Source organism: Panthera tigris, chromosome B4, assembly GCF_018350195.1.
Source record: "Panthera tigris isolate Pti1 chromosome B4, P.tigris_Pti1_mat1.1, whole genome shotgun sequence".
In the NCBI taxonomy this organism is placed as follows: Eukaryota; Metazoa; Chordata; class Mammalia; order Carnivora; family Felidae; genus Panthera; species Panthera tigris.
In genome coordinates this window covers 45856489-45877761 of record NC_056666.1, presented here as the reverse complement: position 1 = coordinate 45877761, position 21273 = coordinate 45856489, and the positions used below count along the sequence as shown (strand labels likewise).

Genomic DNA, 21273 nt, shown 5'->3' with positions numbered 1-21273 from the left:
GAAAATAGTTAAAACTTTAAAAATTAAACGTTTAAATAAATCAACAAATAGCAAAGCTGGCCTGTCCTGGGTTTTGTTATATGCACGTGGGCCCTTACAGTTCAATTCTAAGAATGTTTATTCCTTTTAACTTCTTGTAGAAATTTTGGGTAAGATTAGCTTGTGGTTTTGCCAACAATAAAATATTCTCTTGTCATCTTTTAAATCCTACCTGATGCAGAAGGTTTCAAAAACAAAACTGTAACAGACATGTTCCCAATCTCAAGGTACTGACATCTTCAGAATGAACAGTGAATGCCCAGAAATTTCTAAATTAGGGTTGCAGCCTAGGACAAGGGCCTGGCCAAAATTCTCTCACTGTAAATAAACAAGGTTTAAGGCAATTGTTCCCCCACCTCCCATGCCCCCTCGGTAGGGCTCTGCCTCTCACGTAAATCTGTTTGGAACTACAGAAAATCAGACCTTGGGCATAAAGGTGTGACAGGAGAGCTACAGCTGGCCTGAGTACAACATGAAAGGATGTGACTTCATCCTCATTTCACATTCAGTGCTTTGCTTCAATTACATCCTCATATTAGGGTCACTTGGCCCAGACCTTTTCTTGGTCAGGGAAAGGGTCTTTCTGCTTCTGGAACTCCTGATTCTGGTTCTCTAGGTAAGGATGTGCCCTACTGTTTGCTGTAGTCGATCTTTGGTTTCAGTGATTTGGGCTCAGGAGATTAGGCTGAAGGGAAGCAAAGATGAGAACTTTCTCATTCAACTTTTGCATGTTTGCTGTCTTCTCCCTCCCTTTGTCCCTTGATCTGCTAACCCAGATAACTGCTTTGTTCCATCCAGATTTTATCATTGAGAGGAGCCAATCAGACTTGGATAGTCATTGCCATGGTTGGAATCAACTTGCTCTTGTTCTCAGATTTCCACTTTCTGTGCCACCCGGGCACCTCCGTGGACAAGTCGAGCCATTCTTTCTCAGTCCAGTTTCATTATGGGAGCAGGTGCTTAGGGAAAACAGCGTAACCCAGTAGTAGGAGCCCTGGTTTGGGAATCAGATAATCCGAGTACAGGACCTTACACTGCTGTGAACTATGTCACCCAGTAGTTAGGATTTGATTCAATGCTGTATCCTTGGCAGGGGCTTTGCCAAAGTACATTCATTGATTGACTGGGACAGATTCTCTGCTCTGGTTTCTTCAGTTGAAGATAGAGATGATTTTTATACCTCATTGCCAGTAAGCTATACTAAAAATAAATACATTAAAATAAGACAAAAGATGGACGAATAATGTATTCTATATGGAGCTGATTTGTAAGGTGCGGGGGCAGAAATGGTTTCTCAGGAGCCTTCTAACCCCCTGTGTGTCTGGCTCTGAGGGAAAGAGTGCAGCTTGGTTGAAGCTCAGCCATATAGGAGGGTGGAGTTGCTTCTGTGTTTATCGGTTAAATGACATCTTTGAGATTCCAGGTGCAAGGCAGCTCTGTCCACCGTTGGCATCTTTAAGGTATTTTTCCTCCTTTCTCTTTATGATGAGTAGTTGCTTTTTTTTTTTTTTTTTAATTTCTTAGAGTGTAAGCAGGGGAGAGGGGGAGAGAGAGAAGGAGAATCCCAAGCAGACTCCACACTCAACCCAGAGCCCAGCATGGGGCTTGAGCCCACGACCTTGGGATCATGACCTGAGCTGAATTCAAGAGTTCTATGCTCAACCAGCTGAGCCACCCAGGTGCCTGGGTAATTGCATGTTTACTTACTGTAAATAACTTTGATAATTTTATCCTCCAAACAGACTTTGTGAAGAGATAAGGCCTATGTTACATCTACATTTCATAGATGAGGAAACTGGTTCAGAGAAGTTATATAATTTTCCAAAGTTAAGTAACAAGTAAATGGCATGGCCGCTTCTCTTTGTATTCTCCATGCTTCAGTTTCTAATCTGTAAGTCTGAAATTAGGAATAGGACCCAGTGATGTTTGAGGGTTTTACCATCCTGATCAGAACTCAGTTAATCAAATACTTATTCAGTGTCTTAAATCATTTGTGGAGGATTTTACTTTCTTATAACAGTGTGAATTGAGTATCTTATGTACAAAGCACTATGGAGGCAGGACATGTAATACAAAGCCTTTGCCATCAAATAGTTTACCCTGCAGAAGGTGAACGCCAGCAGTGGATATCTGGTGTTATGTAGTGTAGAGGATTTCCAGTGAGCAGAGATGGACCAGGGAGCTAGGAGTCTGAGAATATTGGTCAGGGCCAAGCTGTGGGCACAAAAGTCCCAACTAGTATCAGTTAGGAAGTGGCCAATTAGGGCACTTGGGTGGCTCGGTCGGTTGAACGTCCAAATCTTGATTTTGGCTCAGGTTGTCATCTCAGGGTCAGGGGATGAAGCCCTGCGTCAGACTCTGTGCTGAGCGTGGAGCCTGCTTAAGATTCTCTCTCTCCCCCTCTGCGCTCTTCCGTGCTTGTGTTCTCTCTCTCAAATACAAATAAAATTATATATATACATATATATGTATGTGTTACATATATATATGTATACATATATATATGTATATACGTATGTATATGTAAATATAAAGGAAGTGGTCGATTATAGGAGTTTGGCAAGAATAGGGACGCCCTGGTTCTAGTAGTCAGGGTTCTGTATGTCTGCTGTATGGTTGCTGACCTAGAGTCCCAGGTTGGGATGTGAGATTTTCTAAGGCTGGGAGTCAGTGATTCTCTTAAGAATGAGCCACCAGAAGATGAGGGGTAAGTCTGTGAAGGATCAGAGAACTGAGGGATGGAGCAACCAGGGCCAAAATAGCTGTGGGACTATCTCAGTTGGAGCTGGGTACATCACAGTCCCCCAGCAATTAGCTCAGCAGTTGGTATGACAAGAATATCAGCCATTCTTGTCCCTTCTTTTCCTTAAAAGGCAGCTGAAATTTATGAAAGGTTTTCCCAGGGCAATTCAAAGGGGCTGCTGTTGTGCCCTGGTGTGTGTGTGTGTGTGTGTGTGTGTGTGTGTGTGTGTGTGTGTGTGCGCGCGTTCACATGTGTACACACACTCCTACCGTCACAGAGGTTCTCAAGCCTTCAGAAAAGACTGTCCTGATAGTATGGGCTTGCTCACCTGGTCGTAGGCTGTTCTTTGTGCTCTTTTCAGGAAATAAGCAAATAAAACCCATTTGGAAAAAATACTACTTCAAGCATCTTTTTATAGCTCTTTCAATCTCATGCTACAGGCGTGTAGTTCTGGGCCTCGGGTCATTATAATTCATGACTGTGTCTTCTTTTATCTTCTTTAGGTTTTTATATTTTGATGTAAAAGTGAATTACCATCAGTGGGATTTTCCGGAGCCATTCCTGTTTGTCCTTTTTGTTTGTTCAAATGAAACAGTGCATCAAGTATGGAATTAGATTAATGGAGTAAATATTATGAATCATACGCTCTCTCTAATCTGATGCTCTTTCTTTTTTTTGACCCCATGTTTTGTTTTCTGTCTCTGTCTTCGTGTAGGATTTTCAGTCCAGCGTAAAGCTGTTGGAGCGAGGAGCAAAGGTAAAGAATGATGTAATGCGCTGGCTGCCCCAAAGCATCTTTTGTTGTGGAATGGTTATTCCAGTCATCTCTTTATGAATCAAATGTGAGGGGCTGCTTTGTGGAAGGAGTCCTTTGCAAGAGCACATCAACGGGGAAAGAGAAAGGGACATTCACTTGGAGGGCTCTTGCTGAAAATGGGTTTAACTCTCCTTTTGCCAGTCACCACCAGCCTGACCTCATACATTTTTAGTACAATGGAGTGGCTGAGCCTTTGAGCACACCACCATTACATCATCGTGGCAAATTAAAGAAGGAGGTGGGAAAAGAAGACTTATTGTTGTCATGGCCCATGAGATGATTGGAACTCAAATTGTTACTGAGAGGTTGGTGGCTCTGCTGGAAAGTGGAACGGAAAAAGTGCTGCTAATTGATAGCCGGCCATTTGTGGAATACAATACATCCCACATTTTGGAAGCCATTAATATCAACTGCTCCAAGCTTATGAAGCGAAGGTTGCAACAGGACAAAGTGTTAATTACAGAGCTCATCCAGCATTCAGCAAAACATAAGGTAAATGTTTGCTTTTTTCCTTTTTTAAAATAGACACCCTGAATGAGGAATAATTGTAAAACGAAGTCTCATTTTTAGGGGAAAAAGTAATTTGAGCGAGTTTTGGTTGCTTTTTAAACTTTGGTACCTAAGGGATACCTCCAAGTAATTTACTAACCACGCTGTCACATTTCAGAATATTTCTAAACTATACAGAAAGGGTAACTTATTTTAATTTGGTCAAATGCTGTGTTTTCCTATTAATGGTTTGCTAAACTTTTAAAAAAATTAAATACTAATAAATAGTTATAGTTAATACACAATATTATTAGTAACTTAATACACAAAATTTATGTGTATCAGAAGTTACTAAATTAATACATTATTTTGTATTATCTACAAATTTACTGAAAGGAGCTCATTCTGTAAGAATGCTCGGGAATAAAGTGGAAACTAATTATATTAGAAGCGCTGTTTATTTGTGGGAAGGGAAGGCACCATTGTTCAAGATTTAGGGATGTTATCTTCGAGGAAGGTATTTCTGGGATACCAAAATGTCGTCCTCATGGTAGGTAAAGCTGTTTCTTTTCTTCAGGAATGAAAATGAGTTCATGTTTTAATTTTACTAAGCAACTGATTTATTTCTTTTGTAGAAACGTTTTTAAATGTTTCTTTAGTTCAAGGGTTGTTAATGTTTATTTTACATACTGTTTTATGAGTTTTAGCCTTTTACAGTGTTAAGGATTTTAAACCAAGGCATTTGGAGCACACCTAACATCAATTTTGCCTTTTAAAAGTTGATTTTTACAAGTATCTTACCATTTGTATGCTAGGTTTATCCAGAAAATTGACTGTGTCTCATTTTTATTCAGATTATTAATTGAAAGCGGGAGACAGTTATCTGCTTCAGCACCAGAGGATTGTGGGAGCTGCCTTCCTAACAGCCTCACGTTTGCATTGCAGGTTGATATTGATTGCAGTCAGAAGGTTGTGGTTTATGATCAAAGCTCCCAAGATGTTGCCTCTCTGTCTTCAGACTGTTTTCTCACTGTACTTCTGGGTAAACTGGAGAAGAGCTTCAGCTCCGTCCACCTGCTCGCAGGTAAGGTTTGTGGCAGAAGTGAAAGGACTTCGCATCTCACCGAGCCCTACCAGTGAGCAGTACTTGGCAGTGAGCTCAGCGTAAGATAGGTCATCACAACTGGGAATGTATTGGGTAAACTGATTTATTTATAGCTTCCGGTTGACATAACTATTCTGTTTAACTTGAATATTGTCATTCTTCCACATTAGTGGCATACACATCAGTGTATTTTTTTACTTCGCTCAAATGCCTCTTCATTTGGTATTTATGAGCTAGAAATGTCACATAGACAGGTGTGCTGCTTTTAGCCGGGGGATTTTTCCATTCACCTGGGATCTAAAAACATGAAATGCTCTACCTCTCAGCTCCTCTTCTTAGTTCCTGCCCCCTGTGGCAAGAAGCAGAGGAGTTTCACAGGGTTGAACTCTTATTAAACATTTACAGTTAAAGTGGACTCCAGCAATGAGCTCACCATTCTTGGGCATTGTGAACAATGAGGGGAGAATGTAGACCATTTATTCTAATAATTAGGGGGACAATTTAAAAACTCATTTACTTTCGTATTTTTCTTTCGTTTTTACAACTGGAAAAGTTTGCAAATACTAAGCTTATGGTTTTATGAAATACATGAGAAGAACTAAGTATTTTATGTCTGTCTTAAAGGGGGGGTGGTGTGAGAGTTCTATCTCACAGATTCTACAGCAGAGTGCTCATACCAAAGCCCTGTCACTCACACTGGCTCAGAGCAGGGGATACAGTTTGACCGTGCACAGTGACCTTGAACACACAGTTGCTGTGGCCCGCAGATTGTGCCACAGTGAAAGGCAAGATTGCTTTTAAAAACGTGACCTAAGAAAATAAAATATGGTAGATATTATCATTTTCACCTCTTGAGTCTTTTGTTGCAAGGAGGATACCGTGAACTTGTTGGCAGTTGATTGTTGGAAGTGTAAACATTTCAGTTTTCAGAGAAAAGGATGAATCCATTGTTGGTGTGTTAACACTTAAACTCTGTGAAGCTTTAGATGAGATTTCCATGTCTCCAGTTCTCTCTCCTCAGCTCGTGCTTCAGGTCTCAAAAAGCAGGCATAGATTATCCGTTGTCATACCCTTCGCTTATGCTGTGATTCTGCCTGACCTTTCTGTTGGTTTCCTTACGTGAAGTCAGTGTGTCTTAGAATGCAGTTTTCAGAATTCCGTGGCTGAGAATTATGTTAGGTTCTGTCTCTTGTTGCTGGGTACATTCTTTTACTGGGATATAACTGTGGTAAATATGACAGCTGTTATTGGAGTTCCATTAAACTCATCTGGTGAGTTTAGGAACTCCTTTCATGCTTCTTGTAGGCACTCTGAGGACTTTACCTTGGAATCCTACTAATGGGATCAGGGTTATTCTTTAAAGAGGGTACACCAACTGTGTGCTTCCCGGGAAAGGCACTCTGCACCTCACTCTTGTTTGAGACGCTTTCCCTATGAAGGGACTCTGACTTGACAGCGTGGCCAGATGGACACTCCTGTGGAGGAGTGAGCTCATACTGAGTTTCTAGCACAGGTGTTTCAGTTCCTTAAATACCCTTTCTCCCCTTTACCAAAGAACACTCCTTAGTTACCTGGGAACGTTCTTATCAGTTGTGTGTTGGTGTGGGAGGAGCACTCCTTGGGCAAGGGAGAAAAAGGACTCAGTGCGATCGGCTAGATCAGCCCTATGGACACGTGGAATGACACATTGGATCAGAACACCTTGACATCCCCATATCATACATGAAATGCTGCCTGGGTCTCAATGAGGGTCCATCCAGGCAGCACCAAGAACCACACTGAATGTATTGCTGACACCATATCCCCATCCACACCCCAGAATCCTGTGTATCTTTTAGTTCAGGAGGTGGCTTCAGGGACTGAATTGCCTTGTTTGGGAGTGAGCAGCCAGATCTCTTATGAAACCTAAGAGAAGGTTCTCAATGGTTGAAAGCCTCCAGCTGTCCAAAAGCCTCTGACCAATTGGAAATTCCCTTGGTTAGTGACAGGAGTGGACAGAAAAGTGGCAGAAGTGGAAGAAAATGCTTGGGAAGGTATGGCCATCAATTGTTGGCAGATGTGAGATGCTTTAAAGAAATGTGGCCTGAATTCCATTCATATTCTCAGAGAGGGCTAGCTACCTTGCCTGGGAAAAAATTACTTTGGAGAAGGGGAACAAAAAGACGTCCCCACAGAACTGATAGATGAACCATTTTTATGTGCTCTCTCCCTCCAATAAGAGGAGACCCAAACTTACCAAGAGGACCTAGTTGTATAGACACAAAGAAGTGCAGGATTACTGAAGGAAATGCGGATTGGGTTTGGGGAAGCTATACTGGCATGGGCTTAATTCCTTAATATGGAACAGGTCCTGTTTGGGGACGGGGCTAGACTATTAAACTTGTTTCTGCCAGGTGAAAGGGGTTCTTTTAAGCCACTTGGGCAGCTGATTATCAGGGAGACCATTTTGCCAACGCTTCTAGTCCTGAAACTTGGAACCTGGTTCTTCAGTGAACTCTACCTGTATTGGCCACATCTGCAGGCCTCCTCGGCCAGGGACCTTGACCAGCTTTCCCTTCTTCTGAGAAGCCCAGTCAGTACTGTCAACAAAATGATTCATTTGATAACCATATGCTATCCTGTCATAAATCTTCCATTATTATCTTAAAATCTTATTTAAACCTTATGTTCTCCTTTATCTTTTTCATTTATTAGCTTAACTCCCCTGCTGAATTCTTTTTCAAGCTGAGGACTGTGTCTTTTTCATCTTTGTGTTCTCCAGGAGGCCCAGCACTTCTTAAGTTTTCAGTAAATATTTGTTATCTAAATTAGCTTACATGTAGGTTTGTATCATTTCTGTTTCACGTGATTCATTTATTAGTGTAGAATATCAGTGATTCTATTAAATAGTCATGAGACAATATGAAGTGTAGTGAAAACTTGAGATTGTTTTGAAATAAATGATTTACAAAGTATATTTGTTCAGAGCAAACATACAGCTGTTACAGAAAAGTAATATGAAAGTGTTTTCATCTATTTAAGTAGGTTTAAATACGATTTTAAGAGTTAATAAAAATACTGAGATGAGCCAGTGCTAATTTTATGTCATCCTTAAATACTGAACCTTAATAAAAAGCTAATAGCTCTGGAGACCTAGCTCCACTCATAGGAAGATACAAGTCCTTGAGTCTGTATGAGCTGAGAATGGTTGTGATAATTTCTACATATTCTTTTAAAAAAAATTTTTTTTAATGTTTTTATTTATTTTTGAGACAGAGAGAGACAGAGCATGAGCAGGGGAGGGGCAGAGAGAGAGGGACACACAGAATCTGAAGCAGGCTCCAGGCTCTGAGCTGTCAGCACAGAGCCTGAACGCAGGGCTCGAACTCACAGACTGCGAGATCATGACCTGAGCTGAGGTCGGACTCTTAACCGACTGAGCCACCCAGGCACCCTAATTCCTATATTCTTTTTTTTTTTTTTTTAATTTTTTTTTAACATTTTATTTATTTTTGAGACAGAGCATGAACGGGGCAGGGGCAGAGAGAGAGGGAGACACAGAATCGGAAGCAGGCTCCAGGCTCTGAGCCATCAGCCCAGAGCCCAACGTGGGGCTCGAACTCACAGACCGCGAGATCGTGACCTGAGCTGAAGTCGGACGCTCAACCGACTGAGCCACCCAGGCGCCCCCCCAATTTCTATATTCTTAAAGGCAAATATAAACTGATCTATTTAGCCATTGGGAGGTCTCCCAGTAACCGAGCCAAGCCAAACCATAGCACTGTTTTACCCTCAGAGGAGTAAAGAATTTGATTATCAGGAGCAGCCTCATCTTAGCAAGAAAGAGTGAATTTGGGTCCCTTTGGGAAGTTCTCCATCATCATTGGATAGATGGTGACAAAACCATCTTTTCCATTTTTTTTTTTTTAATTTTGAAGCCAGTTATTAAATAAGCACAGTTTAAAAATACATGTATCCTTCCACAACCATCTGTAAAAATAAGACTTAAGAATTTGAGTTAATAGGGTGACAGAATGGGTGACATAAACATTTGTTTCACAAAAATGACTATAACTGGGGATTCTCGTTGGGAGGATTTATATGGGATAACATGTATGAAATCTTCGATATCAGTCTTTTTAAAAAACTTATCATTATGAGTTAAAAAACAAATAATCAAGTTTTTTGGTCTTGGTAGGTAATGTTCAGAAAACTCGTTTTCTTTAAAAAATATTGGGGTTGCCTGCGTGGCTCAGTCTGTTAAGCGATGACTCTTGGTTTCGGCTCAGGTCATGGTCTCACCGTTCATGAGTTTGAGCCCCTTGTTGGGCTGACAGCACAGGGCCTGCTTGGGATTCTCTGTCTCTCTGCTTCTCTCTCTCTCTGCCCCTCCCCAGCTCGCGCTCTCTGTCTCTCACAAAATAAACTTAAAAAATAAAAAATAATCTTGTGTCTTGGCCTTTACTTATTCACTGTGTATCACTTTATTCTACTTGCTTTTTGTCTATTATATTTCTGAGGGTGCCAGACTGAACATAAATATAGAAGGAAAAAAGGAAAAATACTGAATTTGGACTTTCATTTCTTGGTAACATAGAGAAAAGAGAATAAATGGGCCATTAGTACAAATAAAGATCAGCCTACAGATGAGAAATACGGTTCTGTTATTTCCTTCTCTTTCTTCGGTGTTGTAATTCTGAGTAAAAGCAAAAGGGGCCCATGACAGTTGATTAATTCTGCATCACTCCTTCCTGTCCTGTGATGAGGCACAGGATAACCAGCCCTACAGCAAAACACCATGAAGGAGTCATGGACTTCAGCCCTTTCATTTACAAATGAGGAAAGTAACAGAGCCTTGAGTGGGTCTCCCAAGCTCTCACTCTCACTATGTTCCCCAGGCCCATATCTGCAATAATTCCAGAGTCTTCTGGAATTTCATCAGGAGGCTGAACTGAATCAGGGGCTCCCATTTCAGATCAGCCTTATCTTGAAAGGCTCTTTTATTGGTAGCTCTTCCTCAGACTCTTTGTGGATTTCAGAGTCCTATTCTTATTCACATTTTATGGAATGAAGCAATGTATAAAAATATACTCTATATAGAAATTTTTAAAGCATTACATTATTTTAGCAGGGGGATCATCAAAAGTGTAACTACTCTGTTTTGTGCTGAAGTATATATAGCTTGAATAATGGTAGAAGATACCATTTATTAAGCATTTACTGTTAGGGACAATGTTAAAGTGCTAAGGGCTTTTATAAACATTTTGTCTCTGAACACAGATTAATGTTGGCTTTGGTTAAAGGCCAAGTTCACATGTCTTTGTTTTGAGTTAGATTTGCTAGTCTAATTAGAACTAGGAGTAAGTAAAAACGTGTTGGGCACTATGGTTTTTCAATTTAACAGAGATCTGGATTCAGTCAATAGATCTGTATAATAAACATATGGCTTTGGTTTCATGGAATCAATTACTGTCCTTCCTAATGGAGGTATAGTGGAAGCCTTATCTTGCAGGTTACGGATTTTGCTGTGCACAGTTCTGTTACCTAGTTTGGCATTTCTTCGGTCCTTTTGTCTAGAGAGGAGAATCTTTAGTCACTCCACTTCAAATCCTGCAGTTGTTGGTAAAAGACTGAAATGAATGGATCTCAGGAAAAGTACTATAGTTACTCAGGAACTGGCTGTTCTTGAGTTTAAAAAGCTGCAGTGACTGAGAGCCACTGAAAATAGACTAAGTATAGGTGCTATTTTGCCCACTGGTTGCTGAGCTTCTGAGCCTCCATTTGCGTGAGGCGGTCCAAACTGGATTGTCTTTCTGCAGTTGCTGCCTGCCAGTGTGGTAAGCCAGTTTATGCCACTGCCCAGCTACCAGTGCCTAAGACATGATGCCTATGTCTGTGTCTTTTTAAAAAAAGATAGTTCCTTGGTTACTCATCCTGACAGTTTGCACAAGCCAAATGACAGCATCCTAGATGACATTGGTGGCCTCCATTTTCCCTGGCCCTGGTCATGTCACCTGTGGTTCTGGAGAAGCGCCAGATCCAGGACTTTTCATCCAGTCTAACTTCTCAGTGTTTCACGGGCACTTTTGTGTTTGGGCCCAGGGCTGAGCTACCAGAAAAGCAAAAGACTCGGCCCTGCCCTTGAGAACCTAACGATTAATTTGGGGAAACATGCCTAGAGTTGGTGAAAGAGAGGAGCACATGATCATGCGCTGTACCGTGTGATATGGTGATCAGGGTGATGGAATGTCACCTGTGGAGGTTGGGGAAGATTTGATTATGGCAATGGGATTGTAGTTGAACCTGGGAAGAGGAGTAAGATTTGGTGGAGGTCAGACCTTGGCATTCTGATCGAGGGGGGGAGAAACATGATTCAAAATGTCAGGACTGAACATCGACTTGAAGAGGGTAGTGGGGGGACTAGAGTGGATTTCTTTTGCAAAGGGGAGAAGTGAGAGTTGAGAAAAAATGAAATCAAGTGACACAAGCCCTTTAAACCAGGAGGACAAATGTGTGAGCCTTCAGGGATTTGGCTGCAGCCTCTGCCACCTCTCACTCACCAGGTCCTCTGACCTCACGGAGCATCTGCTCTCCTCCTCTTCTGCCACCAGCTCTCAAGCCAAGATTTCCCTCTCCCCGAGGGCTCCAAGAGCCTCTTAACTAGTCTTCTCCTGTCCTCTGCTGTGCCCCCCAGAATCCCTCAGTCGCAGTGGAGCCAAAGTTGTACTTTTATATTTTAATGTAATCCCGATTTATATAACTCCCTGGTCTAATATGCATCATTGCTTTTCATATAAATTCCCAAATCCATAACTGACTCACAAGGCCCTGTAATGGCTGCTCCTGTCTGCCTCTCCAACTTCATCTCATGCCATGTAAGTCCTCATTCCATCTCACTTCTGTAGGCCTCCTCTCAGGTGCTGTAAACCTGCGGTGACAGTCTCTGGGCCTTCGCAGACGCCCTCTCCTCCTGTCCTCCACTCCTTTCACATTTCCTGCTGGAGTCAGTGTATTTGTCAAGCCTTCCCTAGCCACTAGGCAAAGTTGGTTTTCTCTGTGATACACATTCCTTTGGCCACCTGCCTATAATTAGTTAATTATTCATCTAATTATTTGGTTAGCATTTGTCCCACTAAACTCTCCATTCCAGAAAGGGCCTCTGTTTCACCTAGTGCCCTGTCCTGCTCACAGTAGGTGCTCACTAAATCTCTTTAACTTAAGTGTGATTCCAGTAGCCTCTAGTGTTGTTTGGTTGACTGAACAGATATCCCTTTCTTCCTGACCACTTTGTGAAGTCTCCAGGGAGGCTGTGCAGTTGGCCAAGAAGACTGTTGATAGAGTGAAATACACAGAAGTAGTCCTTGGGAGAGCCTTCTACAGGGTAGCTCAGAAGGCTTGGAGCTTCACGTAGAATGGCATGAGAGATGAGTTATATGGTGATTCATAGACAGTTTATAAGTTAGTCAAATTTGATTTTTAAGAGTCATTCTCTTGAGACCAGACTCATACCCCTTTTTCCTCTTGACTCATAGAGTTATCTCCCAATTTATAATCTCACTTCACCCATTGCTTTGATTGATCACTGTAAAACCTGCCCAGCAGCCACTTCATCCTTATCTAGGTCCTAATTGTAGTTGGTCTGATTAATTTCCTAAGGGACGTGCCCTGATACCCTGAGCCCGGGGGTATTATTGGACCTTCCAAGTCATTATTGGAATTCTGACCCCTGCAGGTATGATTGGGCTCTCTGGATCATATGGAGTTCTGAGCCACTTATGGACATCAGAAAAAATTTTTTCTCTCTACTTTTCATGTAGAGTCAGAAGCACACTAAAGATTGGGTATGGAGGAAGCACAGTAAGGATTCAGTATTGCTTGTCAATGACCAGAGTAGCACTCATTGGTTCTACATTTTTTTCTGTAGTAGCAGAAAAAAAGTTTTTCTTGCCCTGTGCTGCCTCTGTCACCCTGAGAGTCTTCTAGGGCATTGTGGTCCAAGAATAGGAAGCAGATTCTGGGCCCCCGCCCATGCCAGCATAGCTTTAGGCTTTGAATGGAATCAGGAAATCCTTTTGAGCACCAAAAATATACAAGACTTGTGTCCATCAACAGCTATTCATTGTAACAAGGAAGGATTCAGTAAACATTTATTGAATTTCAGTTATGTGCCAAGCACTGTGCTAAATGCTGAGGGGATTACAAAGGAGTGTGAGACATAATTCTTATCCACAAGTAGTTCACAGTGTAGTAAAGCTGGAGAAATAGAGGTCACCACACACACACAAAGATAATTCACACTTACCAAGTCAGTGGCAAATACTTACTGCCAGATGGTTGCCATAAATTTTATGAAATTTCTAAGTTGGCAGGACCATATATATACTGGTCAGGAAAGATTTTTTTTTTTTTTTTTTTTAAGCAACAGAAGAGTATTGAAACTGTTGGAGAGCAACTCAGTAAGGGAAGATAGCATCCTGAAATTTGTTTCTGGGACCTGGCCCCCCAGCATCGACCTAAGACCCCTGGCCAGCTCTCCAGAGCTCTGTCAGAGCTGTCTGTCTGTGTCTGTCTGGCTGCCACTGGTGTCACCTGTGTGTTCAGAAGGTTTTGATGTGAAATGTATTTTATTAGTTATGGTAAAAAAAAAAAAAAAAATCCTTGGTAGACTTCTGTAGAAGAGGTATGACCTGGGCTAGCCTATGGTTTGGAAGGAAATACAAAATGGATTGGGGAGACTGGATTGCTAAAGGCTCAAGATTGGAAAACAAAGGTGTGTTAGGAAAAGAGAAGACTGATTTTTCCTTTTACATGTAGGGTGGTGGCATGGAAAATCAGATTGGACAATAGATTGGGATTAGATTAGGAAGGGTCTTGAATGTCTGCTCACAATCGTAGATTTTATCCTGTGGATATTTGGGAGCAGAGATTACATCAAAACTTTATTTTAAGATGCTTCATCTGGCAGCAGATTGGACATGAGTTGGGAACAGAACAAGTGGATCAGAGAGAGAGCTGTTACTGAATTTATCTGAGTGAGGTATGAAGGTCCTGGACCAGGGGGCGGCAGGAGAATGGAAAGGCAGGACAGTAGGAGAGACTGAAAGGAAAGTCAGTGTGTTGGCATAGCAACTGGATGTTGCTGAGCTGACCAGGAGGCTGGGGCTACCATGGATGGGGATGCGGAAGGAAAGCGAGGGAGGCGTTGGCCTTGACTTTATTTTAAAGGTGTTAGTAAGTCTTTCAAGTAAACATGACCAAAGGGAGTTGAAAGTGTTAGATTGGATTTGGGGACATCAAACAGTACAAACTTGGAGATCTTTATTTTCAGGTGAAATGAGCAAATACGGTTTCTTAAATAACCTTCCTATCCATGCTGACGAGGCATCCTAAATTCTTACTTCTTGGGAAGTCCCCGGACACTGCTTGCTTGCTGTTGTCTTCATCCCTTAACATTACTGCAGGATCAGTCAGGGCTGCCTCTGTGAATCTGGCTTCCCTCTTACAGAACTTCTTGATTTTATTCAGTGAGTGGTGGATTCTGGCCATATTCCTTTTGTTTGGTTATTCTGGTTGCACTCTTTAGAAAAATCTTTGTTTGTGTGAGGGCATTTATTAGGAGTCCTCGCTGTGTGTCATGGGTGTTTTAAGAGGAGTTTTTGGGTGTGGCTCTCTATTGCCAATTTGAAAGATCAGTAAAATAGGTATCACTCTACATCTTCTGAGAATTCTTTACTAAACAATACTTCTGAATTTTGCTAATTGATCTAGATCTTGGGGAATAATGAGATCTAGACATTCTGAATCAAAAGAATTGCATTATTATAGTATTTGGGTTTTTTTTTTTCCTGCTAGTACTTTGAAACTTTAAAATTCTTTTTTTGTCTAGGCGATAAGTGTATTAATCCCCAAATTAGATTAGATAGAATCTTTCATTCCCTGATTGGGTGAGGTGATAGAGTGATGCAGAGTAAGCTTTTTTGGAGGTGTCATTTATGGGCAAGTTTTGTGAGACGTAGGCTACTTCTTGGGCTTCCTGGATGGTCTCCACAGCAGCGCGTACCTGTCCGCTTTCCTCTTGGTCTGTGCTCTGGTGGACACAGAGTGAAGGGGATAAGAGCTTAAAGTTAATGCCTTATATTATTTAGGGATTTTTCTCGTCAGTGCTGCTCCATGGAGGATTGGCTAAATAAGACAAAGAAGGAATGCTGCTAAGGTTGTTCAGAAAAATATGCCATGGTCTCTACCCTCTCAGAAATGATTTATCAATCATGTGTGGCTTGGCTTACCCAGACGAACCTATATACATTGGAATAGTACAGCTACTTATTTTTGTTTGCTTTCTGTAGGGGTGTGAAATTATGGTGCCTTCATTTTCTTGTTCATTTTATTTAACTAGCTTCAACTCTCCATGTGTATAGTCTGCTGACCCTGGAAGAATTGAGTCTTTTTGTGAGTGGCCAGAGAACAAAGTTTGCCTGAATCAATCACTTCACTGTGAAGTGAAATGTATATTTATTATCAAAATAAGAGTTCAACAATTGAAACATACATTTCAGCAATTTAATTTTTTTTATAATTTTTTTTAGTGTTTATTTTTGAGAGAGAGAGACAGAGACAGAGTGAGTGGGGGAGGGCGGAGAGAGAGGGAGACAGAATCCAAAGCAGGCTCCAGGCTCTGAGCTGTCAGCACAGAGCCTGATGTGGGGCTTGAACTCACAAGCCTGGAGATCATGATCTGAGCTGAAGTTGGATGTTTAACCAACTGAGCCACCCAGGAGCCCCAGCAATTTAGTTTTTAATATTAGGGTTGCCTACTTTGTGCAATAGCAAAGTAGCAGATTTTATTTTCAGTATGGAGAGAAATGTTCTCTACAGGTGCAGGTATACTTCACTTAAATCCTTCATATGCATTCTGGAATAAGGAAGTGAATGGGTTGTATTATGTCACAAAAATGGAGTCTTTGTTTTACAAAGGTTGAACTACATGAAGACTATATTTAAAAACTGAAGCTATATAAACTCTGTGAAAATTTAATATAAAAATTAATTTGCATTGACTTTTTAGAAAAGTCTGTCTTGAAGTAGAGCTTTGTATAAGCACTGTTTCTATGTAGAGCTGTGGAATCCATTCAGAATATGCAGGGGAGCTGCCTGTAACTCTTCCCACCCTGGGTGGCTCTGCTGATAGTGCTCTAATGAGTGGCCGGAAGTGAAGAAGTCCTGCCTTTCTCCCTGCAGGGAACGCTCTTGACAGTAATGGAATTGACGTTCATCTCTAGCTAGAAAGACTAGGGAATCCATTTTTAGAACTTGAGGCTTAAACATTTATGTAACATCACTAAGCTGTAGTAAAGTGCTACTTTTGTTTTATTACAAATATTCCTTGTTAAGAAAAAAACTGTGATTTATAACTGGTGGCAAGGGTCAGAGGGAAGAGAAAAGAGTGACTAATTGGAATTGTTTAGTAGAGTTGTTATATGTATTTTATTTTACTTGGCAGATTTTTTTCTTCTCTGAAAATTAAATGATAGTTCACATTGACTTTTTACATGGTATTTGTGACTAGAATTGTGGAGGTAGGTCACTTAAGGAAGAAGTTTTTTTGGCTGAATTAGAATAAGGTGATACATAATTATGAATGCCTTTAAGCTACACCAGATGTTTTCTGTGTCCAAAGTAACGTGTACATTTTTATGTATAAACCTGCATTCTACTGGCTGGACTTGTGGAAGACTAACAGAAATTGTAGTTTGACTGCCTGTCCATCCAGATCTGTAGAGTCCAAATCTGCATGTCTACCCTCTGGTCTCCTTGTCTGCGTTTCTCTGCAGGCCAGGTGCATCTGCATGAATGTCTTCCTTCCTCTTTTTTTTTTTTTTTTTTTTAAGTTTATTTATTTTTGACAGAGTGCAAGCATGAGCTTGGGGGGGGGGGGGCTGGAGTGGCAGAGAGAGAGGGAGACACGGAATCCAAAGCAGGCTCCAGGCTCCAAGCTGTCAGCACAGAGCCCCATGTGGGGCCTGAACTCACAAACCGTGAGATCATGACCTGAGCCGAATTCGGACACTCAACCAACCAAGCCACCCAGGCGCCCCTTATGTCTTCCTTCCTCTTAAAAACAAGTGTTTCAGCATACAGGGAAGAGTGGAAGCCTCCATTCAGACTCAGGTCTGTCTTAGGGAAGCTCATATGGATTATACGACTTTCCATTTTCTACATTCCCAGGTGATAATGTAAAATCTAGGGATAGAAATTTGGTGAGATTGGATGGGGAGTTAAATCCTTAACAACTTTAAAAGGTATTTTAAAACATTTTCAACAGAGGAGGATAATGTGCTGATGTTGCATCTTCTTGTAATGGAATCTAACATGGAGTCTGTGGGACCATGGAGGGTTGTGACAGGGCCAATAAGATGGGTTTTGTATCTGTCAGCCATTTGTAACGAAAAGTTTGCATAGATGAATTGTATTTTTCTTCCTATTAGATCTGGTTTGTAAGAGGAAGAAGGACATTTTAGACATATTTCAAAACTGAGTTGCTGATGAGGCCACAGATAGTTTTTCAAGAGTTCGGGGAAATCAGGCAGTGTCTCATCTGTTGTTAATTAATGAAATGAAACTGAGGTCACTAGAGTACAATGATGAATGAAAGGTCATTGAATGGAAAAAACTGTCAATGAAGGAGGGTGTTAGCAGAGTGGAACATTGTCCTAGATAAAGATCAGGGAAAATGTACTCTTTGGCTCAGGTCGTGTTTTCTGGAAGCGACTATGGTTTGGGACATCTCAGTCAAGACTGAGCACTGTATGCTCTGATTTTAGTAAAATCTGTTCAGTATTTTAAGGCTATTCAGGTTTGTGCCAGAGATTCATTGAAAAGATAGGTAAAAAAGATTTCTTTTTGTTTTATAATGTGTTCTTACCGTGTGTTATTGCTGTTTTTGTTTGGCTTTTTTGTTTTGTTTTGAGGTTAAAAACTGGTTTCCTGCTCTTATTTCTGTTCTCTTAGAATTTTCTAGAGCCACACTCACTTTTGAGATACTCAAAAGTTAAAAGTGATTTAGGATCATGGTAGTAATTAGTGATAAGGCCGGACCTCAAACAGCCAACAGTGACTGACTCTGTGGTTTTTGCCAAATTGTGTCCCCTCTGAGAGTTGCTTTGTGGAGGATGGCCTGAAAGTCCTCAAGACAGCTTTCAGTTTCACAACCACCTTGCACACTGTGATCCTGAACAGACCAGTGACTGTATTTATACTTTAACTAATTCATCTGTCAATTCTGTTACTGGTTTCATGCAAAGTGCATTTAGAGTTTCTTGTGTCTCTGGTTATGTCAGACATCTTGCCCTTTTTTTTTCTCCCACATTGAAGCTTTTGAACCATGTAGCTTTGGGGAAATGAGGCTCTGCCATCAGTTTGGGAGAGGCCCATGGCCATTTTCAGCCTGGTATTGAGACCTGACTGGCCACGGCTAGTGAGGGCAGGACCCCATAGAAATCAGCAAGGCTGTCCCCGTATCCTAAGAGGGAGTTAATCTCGTAGTATTTGGAGAAGTGATGATATAGCACAGCCATTGAGTGTATAGTCTCTAGGGCCAGACTGCTGGGGCTCATATCCTAATTCTGCCAGTTATTACCCTATGTTTTTCTGAACCTCTGTTTTCTTATTTGTAAAATGGGAATAATGATAGCACCTACTTCATAGTTACAAAGATTGAATAAATACTTTTAAAGTGCTTAGAGCAATGTTTGTCGCTTACCAAACATTAGTGTTTGCTAACGTTAACAATTATTGTTAAGTAATTCTTTGATTACTTGTATTATTTGTTTATCTGATTACTTATAAATTTAAAATGGAATTCAACTGGAGTTTCCTTGGATTGTTTCTCTTTTCTCTGAGAATATTTACTGAAATATTGTTCTGTTAGATTTAAATGAGAGGCTATTACATGAACTGTATTAGAGCCACGATAGAAAAAAAATCTGAGAACAGCTCTGTGGAGAAATACCGGACCCAGAGAAGTTAACAGAAGCTTATTAATATTTAAACTCCTACAATTAAATTGTAATCAGAATAGTGCCTGTCAGTTATTATGTTGGGTAGGTGTAAGGTAGATAAAGAATGATGAGACCCTTTAACACTTACTGTTAGAAGAACTACTTTCGAGGGAAAAAAAAAAAACAACACACCTCACCTTAAATAACTGTGTTATGCACTTAGACTGAAAAGGAACAGAACACTAATAGAAACAAAATTATAAATACTAATCAGTGACACTGTTATACATAGGCCAAGGTAGGTTGACCGCTTTCTTGAGGTTCCCTGTGGGTTATGCTGTATGAGCATAGGTGTAGGAATTGTGACTGGCTCCATTTCATTACTTGCAGTGGCCCTTGTGTAACATTTCCTCAAGTGCGAGTTGCCCTTACTATAAATAGATTTTAGGCAGTGGGGGGAATGGTTTGGGAAACTTATTTGAGTTACATTAAACTCATTTCCTTGGAGTCTTTAATATGCTAATATGTGCTGTGATTCTCCCAGGGAAATATGATACGCAGTATTTCTCTTACTCTTTGCACCAGTATCTTGTCTGTCAACTTCCTGTAGGACCTTAGTGCTTTGGAGCACACTTCGGGAAATGTAACCTTAGAGCATTGCTTTTTTCGCTTTGTGTCTCTGGCGAATCCTAACAAGATGTAGCTAAACAAATAGCTGCAGATCCAGGGTGGAGGAAGGCCTCCCAGGTGAGGCTGGGTCCTAAATGTATCTGAACTCAGCCTGTGCTCTTTCTCTGCCGTCAGTCTTGGGGCTTGTCTGCGTTTTGCCTGCTGTGTGTGCATGCACAGGGCATGGTAGTGGTGGTGATAATCCTGAATAAGAGAACAGCATCAGAGTGTGAAATGAAAGTGGGTTTTGTGTGGCTGGAGGCCGTGCTTGGAAATGGTAAGTAATGAAGCCATGAAACTATACGGGAACACATCCTGAGGGCCTCATCTATCACATGAAGGAGTATGGGATTTCTGTAATGGAACTGCCTACCTTTCCATCAGGTTACCTTAAGAACTGCTGATGAGTAAAAACTGCACAGACACTTAGGTGGAGGCTAGGAATGACACTTCAGCATTTTGCGGGTACCATAGCTGTCACAGGCCCCTTGCCATCCTAGCTTGCTGCATTGTGGAACCTGTACTGAGTACAGACAGTAGACACAGGAGTCCAGCAGATTCAACTTCAGTTGAACATACTATAGGGGATAAAAGGGATGACATACTCTCCCCTCCTAGCTCCCTGCATGTCTGCAGTTTTTGAGGGCATGTTTTAGTTGCTTCTGGAAGTGGACTAAAGACTAACAGAATGTAACTCAAAGAACTGGAGATAAATGTTCAGTGAGATTTTAAGATCTTGTTTAGGGCCTGATTAAAGAGGTAAAAGTGGGGCTGCCCTGTCCTAATAACATGTTAATTGTTTTTTAATTAAATAGTACTAAAAATATACAAGTATTTCCTGTGATCCAAATCTCTTTGCTTCCTGACTTTGAACTTGGTGAGTAATGAGGGTTTGGCTGGGAGAAGATTTCTCTAAAATGTATCAGAATCTTTAGATTCTGGGTTTGGATTTGAATAGCAAGGAATATTTATATTGGAAAACCCAGGGAAGACCATATTCATTTTTTCTTTTTCAGAGGGGGTGAGGGTGCCTCCAATGGTTGGGTAGATGTCTTGTCATTAAGAAATGGCAAGATGGTGATTTAATGAAGGTCACAGAGCAGATCATAGTAAGGACTGGACTAGGAAAAACGGGATTCTTCTGGGTGTAGGAATCTTGCCACAAGGCCTTCACATACCCTAAGAAATTAGGGTCTGTCACCACTTCTTCATAGTGCTCAGCAAAATGAACAGTGGATCCCAGGAGTCACTGGTAATTATAGGAACCTTGATTAACTGTCCAGGAATTTCAAGGACTTGATGTGGAGAATATTTGCAAGAGTAGGGGCGCATATGTCTGTAATCCCTTTGACATAAAAAACCTACATAGTAGGAAGATTTAAATTTAACTCTAGCATTTTTAACTTGATCAATTTTATTTTGAAGAAATAACATC

At 41.0% G+C, this 21273-nt stretch overlaps 1 protein-coding gene across 10 annotated transcripts in view; it reads left to right on the top strand.

Annotated features, from left to right (window-relative positions):
* DUSP16 (dual specificity phosphatase 16) overlaps window positions 1-21273 on the top strand; it is an 89335-nt gene that overhangs the window by 40427 nt on the left and 27635 nt on the right. For 6 of the 10 annotated variants that reach the window (XM_042991782.1, XM_042991777.1, XM_042991781.1 and 3 more), the window contains 3 exons: window positions 3498-3539; window positions 3741-4091; window positions 5034-5172. In XM_042991782.1, the coding sequence (XP_042847716.1) occupies window positions 3864-4091; window positions 5034-5172 (367 nt within the window). In that variant the 5' untranslated portion in view covers window positions 3498-3539; window positions 3741-3863. Of the gene's footprint in view, window positions 1-3325; window positions 3386-3497; window positions 4092-5033; window positions 5173-21273 lie in introns of those variants that run through there. The other 4 variants (XM_042991773.1, XM_042991774.1, XM_042991775.1 and 1 more) reach the window with 2 other exon arrangements.